The sequence below is a fragment of the Protobothrops mucrosquamatus genome, unplaced genomic scaffold, assembly GCF_001527695.2.
Source record: "Protobothrops mucrosquamatus isolate PMUCROS unplaced genomic scaffold, P.Mucros_1.0 scaffold1389, whole genome shotgun sequence".
NCBI lineage: Eukaryota > Metazoa > Chordata > Lepidosauria > Squamata > Viperidae > Protobothrops > Protobothrops mucrosquamatus.
Genome location: NW_015387576.1, coordinates 59,259 through 73,147, shown reverse-complemented (window position 1 = coordinate 73,147; position 13,889 = coordinate 59,259). Strand labels below are relative to the sequence as shown.

Below are 13,889 nucleotides of genomic sequence, written 5' to 3'. Positions count from 1 at the left end.
TTGGACTGGATCCTGATGAAGATTTTTCCTTCAACACTAGCATTTTTGTGACAATGAAAGAAAGATAAAACGATGTGTGTTCAGGACCTGAAAGAGGAAGATGAAGATGCCTTCGTCTCTAACCAGCAAACAAGTGACAGTTCTTTCTGCTAAGTAGAGCTGCTGATCAGTTGATCGGTCTCTCAAACTCTCTTATGTCTGATGTCCGAGTAGATCCCAAGATCATATGATCCAGATGTTGGAAAAACATCAGAATATAGACCAAGCAGCCTCGATGAATCTTAGATACATTTTAACCAGGATTCAGAATGGAATGGAGGCTGTTCATCTCAAAGAATTCAGTGCTGGATCCAACTGGAAGCTACACTCAACAACTTTTAACATTGTAGTGCTGTACTCCTGTACTCTTTTGGGATATTTCACAAATCCCTTGTCAAAAAAAAGTTGGTGCTATTTGCATTCTTAACTTATTGTCCTGCATTGTGAATGATCTAAACCTACTACAGATCTCTTCCAGCCCTCCCTCCATCAAGAGAAATGTTCAGAAGATAGGTCACTCAGGAGTGGATTGTTGTGATATGGACAATTTTAATAATATTATTTCAATCCAGGTGATTGCCCATCTCTCTCAGCAAGTCTGGGTAACTCATAAAAATTATAATAAATTCTGCTGATAATTCCCCTCAAGCACATTGTTTTACTGCGCTTCAAGTGTTTTCCTCGTTATATAAATTAAATCACAAGTACTTTCTTGCGGTGTGTGTGGGGGTTTTTAAAAAAATTAGGGACTGCATTCACACAAGCTTTTTTCCTCTCCTGTACTCCCGACTGTTTTTTTTCATTTACAGCTCAAGGTATTTTTCTTTATAGGAATAATCTATTCTCAGGATAAGTCCAAAGCTAAAACTGTCGGAAAGGAACAGTTAAGGCATCGAGATGCGTCTCTTAATTCTGGAAAAAAATCTCCTTTGGCTCAAACGAATTGCGTCCAGCGTAGGTGACTTGAAGAGCCGGACTTTGTACGAAGGTGGTCAGCGGTGCGGAAGGAAAGTCAGGTCCGGCGAGTAAGGGGAGGAACACGCAAGCCACGACCTGATTGTCTGCGCTTCGGGGAAGGTTTTCCGATCAGCATTTTGCATGTGTTGGCACTCGCCAACTCCTTCCTCATTGGAACATTCCTCCGCTTAAAAAGTATAAAAGCAGCTCTCGGCCTCCGCCGGTTGCGGAAAGGGAGCGGTTTTTTGCTTGCTACGAGCGAGAGCACCAAGCACGTCTGGAGTCGCCCCGCGAGGAAGATGGAAGTCACGCTGGGCTACTGGAACATCCGAGGGGTAAATCTGTGTAGAGCAGTGTTTCTCAACCTTGACAATTTTAAGGCATGTGGACTTCAACTCCCAGAATTCCACAGCCAGCGATGCTGGCTGTGGAATTCTGGGAGTTGAAGTCCACATGCCTTAAAATTGTCAAGGTTGAGAAACACTGGTGTAGAGGGAAGCGGGGTGGCCAGCAGGATCAGACCGGGAGCAGACCATAGAAAAGCCACCCTGTCTCGGTGCCTCCCTCCCGCCCAGGACTCGGCGCTTTCCGTCTTTGGATCGACCGACCGAGGCCGAAGAGGGCGGCAGGCGGGTGGGCAGAGCCACGAGGACCGAGGCGTTTTCTCGACGCTTCTCTTGAAAGCAAAGCGGAGAACTCCTGCAGCTCGAGGCTAACGCGCGCGCCCCCTTTGGGTGAATTCACGGACCGGTGGGTGGTGTGAGGATTGGGACCCAGTGTTTTTCAACCTTGACAATTTTAAGGCATGTGGACTTCAACTCCCAGAATTCCACAGCCAGCATTGCTGGCTGTGGAATTCTGGGAGTTGAAGTCCACATGCCTTAAAATTGTCAAGGTTGAGAAACACTGCGTGGTGTTCCTCTATCTCTGGTCCCGGTGATCGACTCGGATTGGATCCTGCAATTTAGGTGTCTGTTGGAAGCCTACCAGCAGCACCGGGAGCAAAGCAACACCTGGTCCTCCTCACTTGATACTGGAAACTAAGCCAGCTATTTCAATTTTTTATAAGGCTGCCTCAGGGGCAAATGATGAGTATCTATGGATTGTCTTACCATGATATTCTTTTCCCCACAGTTGGCTCATTGCATTAAACTGCTCTTAGAGTATACCAAGACCCCCTATAACGAGAAACACTATGCCGCCGCGGAAGGTAAGGAACTGAACAGAGGTCTTGAACTTCAAAAAGGCTTGTCTAATTTTCTGGGAGGAGGATGCTGGGCTGACCACAATATTTTCTGAACTGGCCTGTTGGCTCTCTCCAGGCTTAGACAGGTTGTGCCAATATTGGATATAACTGGATTTAGAAAATTTAACTGATCCAGTAAACGCCCAAAACAATACACCCAATTTTTAAGTATTAGAACTGCTAGAAGGAACAAAAGCTATTTGGTATCTGTAACACACATAAACTTGCCAGAGATTTACAATGGTCCTTTTTTTCCATTGCTGATTTAGATACATGAATAAGAACAAAATGTCTGTTAATCTGTTTCAATGGCTACACTACACATTTTGGTTGTTCTTGAACTCTGGTTGCATATTTGTGTAAAATTGCTGGCACACTAACACTGGATTGATTGCTTCCCTGCTCACTTGAACCTAAGCACAGCATAAACAAATCCTAATCCTACCCATTGTCTTTCTTGTTCCCATTAAGTTTCTACCTTATCCCCAGTTCAAAACAACAAAAGTCATCATTAGCTTATCAGTATAAAAGTAGTATTTTCCCCCCAACATCAAGGAATGTAAAAGCTGTTAAGCTTTGTCATTTATTCCCTGGGAGGCAAAGTCATTTGACGCTTTCTATTGTAAAAGCAGTCCACAATTGAAACTGGCAAGGCTGTCATTAAGCAAAGTGGTTGCTAAGGGAAATTGTGATTGTTCTTATGATCTTACTTCAGCTTTCCTTTGCTTTAAAGACCTGCGAAGTCATAAATGCAAGGATTGATTGCAAAGTAAAGTTGCGTTTTCATCACTGTTATAACTGTGAACAGTTGCTAGATGAGGATTACCTGCATGTGTGAATGGAGATGTGTTTGGGGGTTCAAGGAGATAAAAGCATACTCACTTTTCTCTGATTCCTACCCAGCCCTCTCCCACCCCCAGCATTCCTGTCCTGCCTTTCTCCCTTCCCCATTACCAATTTGTTTCCTGTGTTCCTTTCATATCTGTCACCAACCCAACGGCCTACCTAGTTTTATTCCAGGAATTAGCTTCTACAGTAATCTACATTATAACCAAAATGATGATTGTGCCATCACAATTACTGCCCTTATTATTTGCATCCTAACATCTGATGCAAGAGGCAAATTCTCATGTCTTCAGGTTTTCGACAAGGTGGAGGAAGGCAAGAACACACAGGTATCCATGCCACTTAGGAAAGAATAAAAGGAAACGTTGTGCTTATTTGGCAGTTTCCCTGTATTTGTCAGTTTTAGTCATGTTCCACCTGACTCCAAGTGAGAAAGTTGGTTGTCCAGGATCAAGTCACAGTTTTATTTCTATTGGACAAAAACATAGTTATAGAATCACAGCAGGCTCCATTTCCTTCCTTTGTGTGGCTGCTATTTTTCTAGCTTACTGTATTTCTTACTTGGGAGTTGCAGGCTGTAGAAAACCAGTTTAGAGAAGCTTGAGCCCCAAAGACAGACCCGAGGTATTTTGGCTCCAGTGACTGGTAAATATGTTCTGCTGATTGGTGATATGTTGAAAGGAGAGGGCACCAAAGCCAGAGAAAAAGCTTCTTGTAAAGACTTGTACACTCACTGGCCAGGGTAATAATTAGCAAAGTTTTAGAAGAGATATTCTCGACACAGAACGAGGATTGTCAGTGGGGCAGTAGATGTTTTGCAGGCATTGATTTTCTCTGCCAGTGGATGAAATGGGTTCATCAATAAAATATTGACCCATTCATGATGGATCACTTTTCCTGCCCCCACCTGTCAAGCTGGCTTAGGAAGGTGAAATGAACACAGAAGTAGGTTTTTAGTTTCAAGCAAACTTGACAACTTGAGATACCATAATCACTTGATTATGTATTATTTGTAAAGACATCTTCCTGGGAAAATGTATAAATAATAATTACCATTGTTGGCGTAGTTGCGGGAGGGGGTTGTTTTATTTTTAGAAAAGATTTGTGTTCTGGACAAACAATGGGTGAAGTCATAGTATCTAGAGTCATGCAAAAAGTACATTTAGTACTTTTTGCCTGTAAATTTTATATGGTTTAAGCTGTCTCCAATACTTGCAAAATAGCGTATATAATACAAATACATATATACTGATAAGCATACAGTTATCATATCTTAATATGCATATCTAAATGCTGATGATTATTATTTAAATGTGAATATAATACATCTCACCATAGTGGAGAACAGTGAAAAGAAATCAGAAAATATTTCAAAGCAAGTTGGAAGGCTTGGCATTGGTGAGTATAAGATTGAAACAGAAAATGATTTTTTTCTAAATACAGAATAACGGGGTTAAGGAGGTCTTCTAGTCCAATCCCCTGCTCAGGAGAAAACCCTATACCATTTCAGACAAATGGTTGTCCAATCTCTTCTTAAAAACTTCCAATGTTGGAGCATCCACAACTTCTGGAGGCCAGTTGTTCCACTGATTAATTGTTCTAACTGTCAGGAAATTTCTCCTTAGTTATAGGTTGCTTCTCTCTTTGGTTAGTTTCCATCCATTGCATCTTATCCTGCCCTCAGGTGCTTTGGAGAATAGGTTGACTCCCTTTTCTTTGTGGCAGCCCCTTAGATATTGGAACACTGTTATCAAATAAAGTAGGGAATCCTGTATAAACTGCAGTGTATGTCAGATGTCGAGGCAGTGGGTCATTTATCATATTTCCATATTACAAAGTTCCTAATAGTTGAATTGTCTGTCATGAAGCTACAAAAGGCAAAAGCTGGATTTATCCAGCTTTAATTAGTAAGAATGGATAGGAGTTAAGCCGCATCTCCTGTAAAACTAGTACTTCAGTTTGTCAGCCACAAACCTAGGGGAGCAATATTGTGTTCAAGGCAAGGCTAGGAATATTATTTCAGAGTAGCCAGCTTCTGCCTCAACCTCCAATTCAATGGAAATGGGAAGCACCCCATTCCCAACGTGGAATGGAAAAACCAACTGCAATCAGGATAGGCCCTTTCTGCAGTTCCAAAGCTGCTGGGATGTTCAGGAATTCAATGTGCTGGATGAAAAGGTCAATGCGGCCTGCCCCACAAAGATGAACAACTGATTTTTGGCATTTTCTCAGAAAATGGCTTTAATGGGGAGGAGACAGAGCAGTGAGAGGTATATAACAATGGAATCGGGACTTGAGAGGTCAACCTTAAATGAGAATGACCTTTGTTAGGATGTGCCATAATTGTACTTTGCTGTAATAGGGAGGTCAAAACAATGTGTCGTATCTTTGCTGTCGTTGCAACCCCAAAACCTCCATTTTGCCCAATCTGTTTAAATGGACTTGCATTAACAATACATGCATCTGCTTACAGCTATTAATTTGGATCTGACTGAATGGACAAGTGTGAAGGAGAAGCTGGGCTTGGACTTTCCAAATGTAAGGAGCAGTTGTGGAATACGGAGCAGTACATTCCTGTGGGTTGAGAGGGGATGGGCAGATCAAGTTGCTGCTGATCTTGTTAAGATAGGTGAAATTAATGAGGAAAGAGCCTTGAACTGTTACAGAAGCAGTCCTGGCAGGCAAAATGTCTTGACTGAATTCTGCTTGATTGCAACCACACTCTATAATTGCATAGGGATGGTGGGACAAGAAAACAAAAATCAGTGTGATTGACCTTGGGACTACAATGAATTCCTCATCTGAGCACAGTTAAAAATAAGCTAACAGGCTGAGGCTCGTCAGAGCAAAATACTGTAGAAATAATCCTCTAGCTGGAAGTTTAAGTTCAAGGGAACAGAATGGATAAGATGGGAGAAATAATTGGGTATTTCAGTTTAATCTCTGTAGAACCCAAAAAGTTACTATTCTGGCCACTGACAACTCTGTGCAAAATTGTTATATCCGAAGCAATGTTTGGTCGTAAAAACATGAATTCAAGCCATTCTCAGAAAATCCTCCACTTGATTGATTCCTAGAATTTAAGAATTGTTCAAGGGGCATGTTTGGGCAATGTAATAATTCATAATATCTTTGCATCTTTATTCTTCTTCTTTTCCTTTCTCCCTAGCTCCCCTATCTTATTGATGGTGACAGAAAGATTACCCAAAGCAATGCCATCCTGAGATACATTGCACGCAAGCACAAGATGTGTAAGTGGTTCAGACTCCCCTTTGGTGTTGTTTTAAAACTGATTTCCTTCAAATAATTGCCCAGAAGTGGTCTCTTACTTTTGCAGGACATTGTGTTGTCACAGGTGGTGAGACGGAAGAAGAAATGATCAGGATAGACATGCTTGAGAACCACCTCATGGACTTTCGTATAAACTTAGGAAGACTGTGTTACGATCCAGATTTTGTGAGTGTTGTGCTTTTTGTCTTCCTTCAAAATGGTATCAGACTATAACAGATGATCTGAAGATCAGTTTGGGCTTTTTTGGAGTGAGCAGATAGATTAATTCAATTTAAGGAAAGAGAGAAAAGTTCTGTGTTAGTTATTGAGCTGAGAGAAGGGGACGAAAAAGAAAAACGGGAAGTTGCTAAGTTCAAAGTTTCACAAAGATTTGGCTAGAAGCCAGCCTGTAGATAATCATCTCTTTTTGCAGGAAAAACTAAAGCCTGAGTATTTGGAATCACTACCTGGGAAACTCAAGCTGTTCTCTCAATTTCTGGGGGACATGAAGTGGTTTGCAGGAAAAACGGTATTTATGCTTGAGGTGATTTATATCGAACCATACTGTTTGACACATTTTATTCTTCCATTTAAAAATATTTTCCTGTTGTTAATTTTTCTAGCTCACCTACGTAGATTTCATTGTTTATGATGTGTTAGATGTACATCAAATGCTGGAGCCAAAGTGCTTGGACCAGTTCCCAAATCTGAAGGAGTTCTTTCATCGCTTTGAGGTGAAATGCATTCTGCCTTATATATGAATCTCTAACAATAATTACTGAAAGTTTGCAATAGAAAAGTGAATGTGATTTTCATCCCAAGTAAGCCAAGGTGTGAAGTGCTCAAATGGGATATAAGCCAAGATCTTTGTAGCAAAGACAGCATGCAGCAGTTTAAAGGGAGAAACTAGGAATATTTATTGGGATCTATAGGAAAATTGAGCAACTTACATTCCTTCCAGCTCTCTAACGCCCATACTCAGTGACTGCTTTCTGACATTATGGAAATATCACGTACAACATCATTTTAAAAATTCTTGGTAGATATTTATCCTGTACAAAGTTGTTTCAAACATTGCTACTTAATGCCTTGGAGAATTGAGGCGAGAGCATTGGAAGGCCTTTCTATTTCATTTTTTTTTAGCAAAAACTATATCAGGAATATAAAAGAGTATTAAAAAATGTACCCATGTTTTGGGGAGTAGAGAGAATTGTACAATACCTAACATTCTTTTCCAGAACATAGATATTTGCTATGCCCTTAGAGTTGGTTTTGGTTGTTGCAAGCACAGGGCTAGAAAAGTAGCCACAATGACTGGGCTGATACAAAAATTACCACCTGTCTTGCGACTGCAACATGCAGAAGTCCCAGCCAACATGGCCAGCAGCATCTAAACACATCTGAGGAATGCGGCTTTAAACAATTATATGCTTTGTTAAGTTTTGGCTAAGGGTGATTTTGAATCACACCATTGTGGTTGTACAGCAAGGGATATGGCTTTTTTCCCCCCCAGAAACTCATCATTAATGTTATGTATGAACCCAGCCATTGTGTGTGCTACATACCATGAAATTGAAAAGTCTTCACTTTTCACTGAATGGAGTAGAACGAACAGATAAGCTTCTCTCATTCATTCCTTGGTGAAAGAAAAAGATGTGACATACCATGATGCGGGAGTCTCCAACCTTGGTAGCGTTATGACTTGTGGACTTCAACTCGCAGAATTCCTCAGCCAACCATGGCTGGCTGAGGAATTCTGGGTTTTGAAGTCCACAAGTCATAACGTTGCCAAGGTTGGAGACACCTACCATAATGGATGAAATAGTGGCAAAGGACTTGATCAACTCTGTGTGTTCAAAAGTTATATCTCCCATATTGCAAACAAACTGCCAATTGAAAGCAACAACAATATAGCTTTTCAGATATTAAACAGACAGTTGCAGTTTTGTTCTGGCTTAGACTATTGTGCTGTGTAATGACAACACACTAGCCAATGACAAATATCCTTCTGGCTTTCTCGGTAGGCCTTGGAGACGATTGCTGTCTACCTGAAATCAAGTCGCTGCATCAGGACTCCCATCTTTTTGAGTTGTGCCTTGTGGGGCAACAAAAAAATCTAGAAGAGACCACAGGCCTCAGGAGGATAACAACTGGAATCACCATATGAATGAGGGACCTTGAGTCATTCATTAGTCTTCCATATTTTCAAATTTTATTATTATTCTAAGGCACATGTTCCCCTAATAAAGAATATAAGAAAATGAAAAAAAATACTCTGTTTCTTAATCCCTCCTTGGTCTGTTTCCCCACTTTAAATTTGGGCTCCAATGTTGCAGCAAGGGAGGCTACTTTTTATAATATGAATAGAAAAGTTCCTAAATGGTGCCTAAGTAACAAACTATGTTACTCCGTGTCTGTTTCTTGAGCTTCTGCTTCCTTCAGTAGGGGAAAGGCAGATTAAGTTCGTGAGGAGCATTTTCAATCAGAATAGAGCTGGAAAGGACCTCGGAGGTCTTCTAGTCCAGGGCTTTTCAACTGGTGGTACCCCGTGGTACTTTAGCACCTGGCAGGTGGTACGCGACCCCAAGCCAAGTATACCGGGGGAGGGAACGAGCTAAAGTGGTGCCACGAAGGCCTGGAGGAGATAAGCTGGAGCTGCAGGGCTCAGCAGAAGTACCAGGATCTGCACACGCGGCTACATGCTGGCTGGAGCTTCCGGCACACCTGGAAGAGAGAAGGAGGAGGAGGGCAGAGAGAGGAGAAGCTATAAAAGGAGCAGGTTTTTGGTGGGAGAGGGAGAGGGAAAAAACAGAGAAGAGGCTTTTGTTAGCGAAACGGTGAGTGAGGGAGCGAGAGGCCTTTGCAAGCAATGTGTGAGTGAAAGAGCGGGAGGCTTTTGCGAGCAAAGGTTGAGTGAGTGAAAGAGCGAGAGAGGCTTTTGCGAGTGAAGGGTGAGAGAAAAAGGGAAAAGTGAGGGGGAGAAAGGAAAAAGAAAAGGCATTGACTTCTGACTTCCTCTGTTGCAGTAGAAGTAAGCATTAAGATTGAACCTCAACGATTTACTTTTCCATAATATTATAGCCATTTCTATAACAACAAATGAATCTAACCAGTAAAGCCCAAAATCCCCCCCCCTTTTTTTTAGTCATCAAGTTTTTGACACCATGCTAAGCACTGGTGGTACTCGAATATTGTCATGTCCTAAAAGTGGTACAATCTGTGAAAAGGTTGAAAAGCCCTGTTCTAGTCCAACTACATGCTCAAGCAGGAGACCCTGTGCCATTTCAGACAAGTGACTGTCCAATCTCTTCTTAAAAACTACCAATGATGAAGCACCCACAACTTCTGAAGGCAAGCCCTTCCACTGGTTAATTGTCCTCACTATTAAGAAGTTTCTCCTTAATTCCAGGTTGCTTCTCTCCTTGATTAGTTTCCATTGTCTTACCTTCTGGTGCTTTGGAAAACAAGTTAACCCCGCTCCTCTTTGTGGCAACCTCTCAACTACTGGAACACTGCTATCATATCCCCCCCCCCCCGTCCTTCTTTTCTCTAGACTAGCCTTTCATACTACCAGTTTAGATTTTCCAGCCTCTACAGTTTAATAAAAGCCATCTGTCTTCACTTATTAACTCAGAAGCACTGAGAAAAAGAGCAAGACCGCTCTCCACCCCACCACGCCCTGCCAGCTGCCCTAGTTCTTGCAGCAAAGGAAAAAGGCACTCTTCTCTCTGTGCAGAGAGGAACGCAAAAAACTAGGCAGCTCAGACAAGAAGAAAGAGTTATAAGGGCAAAGTAGCATCACTCCCACCCTGCTTTTGTTCTACTAACTAAGAGATAAGAAAAAAGAATTGGATTTGCTAGACCAGCTGAAGCCCCAGAAGAAGAGGGAAGGGGAGGCTCCGATGTCTACTGGGGCACCCTGATGCATGGCCTCCAATTGCCAGCCCTCTTCTACTCTACTATCCAAAGAGCTGCAAGGCTGGGCATATCAGGTTCTCCTGCAGCAACTGAAGAAGTCATCCGCCCCAGGGTGGCCTTCAGTGCAGGTGGGCCAAGAACCTCTGAAAGTGGGCAGCTACAGCAGAGAGTGCGAACAGGAGATTCCCATTCTGAAGGCTGCCTAGCAAGTGCCAGAGCTGAGCAAAGAGCAGCTGCAGCATATAAAGTAGGTGCTGCTGCTGTGCTGCATATTCACCCTGAAGCCCTCTTGGCATGCGCCGAGGGTTCCCCAGGACGGAGCCAGAGATGTGACATCTGCTGACTTTGTTAAGGCAGTGAATCAGGCCCCCTCCATCACAGCATGCTTCTTTTATGTCTCATTATTTTAAGATGGGAGGTGCCCAAATGGGTGGGGAAGGAGAGACGGGTCAGTGTAACCAAACACTTCCAATTCTTGCTATAGTACTCCAAGGGTGCGTGTGTCAACTTGTCGGCTAATGGCCTGCAAAAAAGTGATGGCAGCAGAGCCAGGGGAGGAAGCTAACCCCCTCACCTGTTGGCCCACTCACACCCTCAGTCTCCTCTGATTCAGAACAGCACCAACATTGGAAAACTGGGATTCACAATAAGATTGCTAATTTCATGACGGCAGTGGGTAGATAGTGGGAAAACTGAGGAGGCAATATACATTTTTTCCCCACAGGGATTGAGAAATCTGAAATCTCCATAGTGGGAAAACTGAGGAGGCAATATACATTTTTTCCCCACAGGGATTGAGAAATCTGAAATCTCTCCCAAAGCTTATGAAATCCATACACACGCACATACACACTTTGGGGGGAGTACATGTTATAAAGCTGTTGTCAATGCTGCTAACATCAGATGTTCTTGCTTTGACAATAGATGAAAATGCAGCCATTTTCTCTTTTCCATTTTTCTTACGCTTAGAATTAGTTAGTGCAGGGGTGGGGGGTTTGGGATACGAGCTCAGCCATAACGATAACTCTGCCATGGGAACCCAAGGACAAACTGGGCCCAGAGTTGATAACTGGAGAGCTGGGGAGTAAGCTTTAAGCTAATTGGGGAATGTGTTATATGAGTGTTTATTGGGTGTGGGAATTGTACATTATTACTTTGTATCCAGGGGAGGGGAATTTAGTTTTTGGTTTCAACTATGTAGTGTCGATACTTTGTTTCCCGAATAAAAGATTCTTTAAGGAAAACAATGCCTCGAAGTTCTTTTGAAGGGTTTCATCTGTTGGAACCATGACAGCTGTTTGGTGTACAGCATCTACTTCTGATGCTGGGATATATCTACCATGATAAATTAGATGCTTAGTTGAATATGATTTAGAGTTTACCAACCTTTTAAGATTTAATACAACAGAAAGTATCTCCCCCCCTCTTCCCAAACCCAAACAATTATTTTTTCTAATTGAACAGGAAAAATTTTCTATAATGAATTCTAGAATTGTCACATACACAGTTAAATTCATTTTTGGTTTCGGGTTTCTTTCTTTCTTCTTTTTTGCATTTTGCTTGTTCTCTTTAGTCCATGCCATATCTTTGGCCCTGTGCCAAAACATGGTGAAATAATGAAACTCACTGTAATCATGTATGACATTGCATAAAGTGGTGAACAGCTTTATATTGTTCATTAACTCTGCTGGCAAACTGTGCCGGTGAACGGGGGGGGGGGAAGGTTGATACAGAAGAATTGAAAACTGCACCAGTTCAAAGAAATCTCTGCATCAGCCCAGCACTCTTCAATAGCTTCATAAACAATTTACATCAGGGGAGAGATTGGGAACTCTTCAAATTTGCAGAGGATCCCAAGCTGGTGGGAGTAGCCAACCCACCAGAAGACAGGCTCAAGACACAGATGGATCCCGACAGACTTGAACATTCTGCCCTGTCTAACAAGATGAATTTCAGTGGTGAGGAAAGTTAAGGTTCTACATTTAGGCAAGAAAAACCAAATGCACAGGTATAGAATAGGTGGTACCTGGTTCAATAGTAGGAACTGCAAGAGGGATCTTAGGGTCCTACTGAACGATCAAATATGAGCCAGTAGTGTGCTGCAGCTGTCAAAAAAGCCAACTAGGTTGCATTAACAGAGGGACAGATTCAAATCATGTGAAGTCTTAGAAGCATTAGAACGTGCAGTCTATAGAGTTCTACTGAACAGCCATTTGGCTTAAAAATGAAAAGGTAGAACAAGGGATCAATGATTCCATTTCAGCTGGTATTATGCAAGTAGAATCCTGTGAATGTGGGGGAAATGGGATAAAAACAATTTTGAAAATATCCATAAGTTAAAGTGCCACATTAAATGGCAGCACCTAGCAACTCTGATTTAGAAAATGCTAAACAGCCATGCCTGGTAGTGCAGGTCTGCAGGCTATGGCAAAAGAAAAGTCAAAATAATGGCTACAATGGTGCAATTGAAGTTCTGCTTCTTCTTTAATGTGCAATGCAAATATACTCCCCTTTTCACAACCCTGTAGTGTCTTAAATTCGGGGCAGAGCTGGGGAGTCGGAGTGGACTTTACAGCAGATACTTCTTTCCTAGAAGAGGAACATCTGTCTCTACCTAGGATTGAACTTTCAACCTTCTCCGTGGAGAGGCGAGCATCTTCACCACTAGGTCCCCACGCCGTCAAATACGCATAAACAGGGATGATATTTAGATCACACCATCGTGGTCACCATCTTCATTTTTATATCCACGCTGCAAGACAAATTTCAAAACCTGAGATTCAGTCAGGCTTCGGGCCAGAGATTCTCTGCTTTCAGCCTTTGCTATTTGCAGCCAGAAATCACGATTAAAATAATACAAAGTAAAACTCTTAAGGAAAAAGTAGATTTCGGCAGGTCCCGGCGTCACCTTTGACTCGGTCAAGTTTGCTGCTAAGCAAAGCTATGAATTTCGTGCTGAATTCACCCGGCTCAAAGTCCTTCTCGGTCCTGGCGCTTGGATCTGGTCTGAAGCAATCGTGAACAGCTTCGGAAATATTAGAAGCCAAACGAACTGGGCTTCGGGCAAGTTTCAGAAGAGCTGTTCAAATTCCACTCAAACTCAAATCTCCAAACTCAGCAAAAAGTCGCGCTTTCGGGCCGGCGGCGCACGAAAAAGCAGTTGCACTCAACGCTTCTAGCATTGGGCTGCCTGCCAGCGCCATCCCCCGCTGCCTGCCTTGCCAATGGAGGCGGCACATGGGCCGTTGAATAAGCCCCTCCCAGGCGGATTATACCTCTGTGGGCTGCCGAGCTCAACTTCCCGCGAAACGGAGCGTCCACCGTGTTAGCAAGCGAGCCGAGGAGCTGCCAGCGCCACCATGCCGATGATTCTGGGCTACTGGGACATTAGAGGGGTGAGTTGCTCGGCCAGAGAACGGGGCTGCCTTTGCTTTCCCCGGTCGGAGCGCGTGCCGTGCGGGGCCTGCTGCTCTCCTCTCGCAGCTCCCACCAGTGATGCCAGCCGGGCGCCAGGTTGGACCCGAGGCCGGCAGGAGAGTGGCCGCCTCTCCTGCAGGGCGCCCGAAGCGGCCGTTGGAAAAGACGGGGAGATTTCCCCGCTGCGCCCCCAATG

General features: G+C 43.1%; 2 protein-coding genes across 2 annotated transcripts in view; both read left to right on the top strand.

Moving 5' to 3' along the window:
• Window positions 1-1,200: 1,200 nt before the first annotated feature.
• LOC107292612 (glutathione S-transferase Mu 1) lies at window positions 1,201-8,621 on the top strand. The gene is made up of 9 exons (XM_015821723.1): window positions 1,201-1,331; window positions 2,131-2,206; window positions 4,427-4,486; window positions 5,562-5,626; window positions 6,258-6,339; window positions 6,444-6,544; window positions 6,792-6,887; window positions 6,982-7,092; window positions 8,383-8,621. The coding sequence occupies exons 1-9, from the start codon at window positions 1,296-1,298 to the stop codon at window positions 8,476-8,478; spliced, it is 723 nt and encodes a 240-aa protein (XP_015677209.1). The 5' UTR covers window positions 1,201-1,295; the 3' UTR covers window positions 8,479-8,621.
• A 4,919-nt stretch (window positions 8,622-13,540) lies between these two features.
• Window positions 13,541-13,889, top strand: part of LOC107292610 (glutathione S-transferase Mu 1) — a 12,187-nt gene continuing 11,838 nt past the window's right edge. Inside the window, exon 1 of the mRNA XM_015821722.1 lies at window positions 13,541-13,671. Within this exon, the coding sequence (XP_015677208.1) occupies window positions 13,636-13,671 (36 nt within the window). The 5' untranslated portion in view covers window positions 13,541-13,635. The remainder of the gene's footprint in view (window positions 13,672-13,889) is intronic.

Bases quoted from the DNA above. Each gene is read 5' to 3' on its own strand.
- LOC107292612 (XM_015821723.1), top strand. From the start codon at position 1,296: ATGGAAGTCACGCTGGGCTACTGGAACATCCGAGGG. The intron at 6,340-6,443 runs GTAAGTGGTTCA...GTGTTGTCACAG, and splicing joins TGCACGCAAGCACAAGATGT to GTGGTGAGACGGAAGAAGAA. The intron at 6,545-6,791 runs GTGAGTGTTGTG...CTCTTTTTGCAG, and splicing joins TGTGTTACGATCCAGATTTT to GAAAAACTAAAGCCTGAGTA.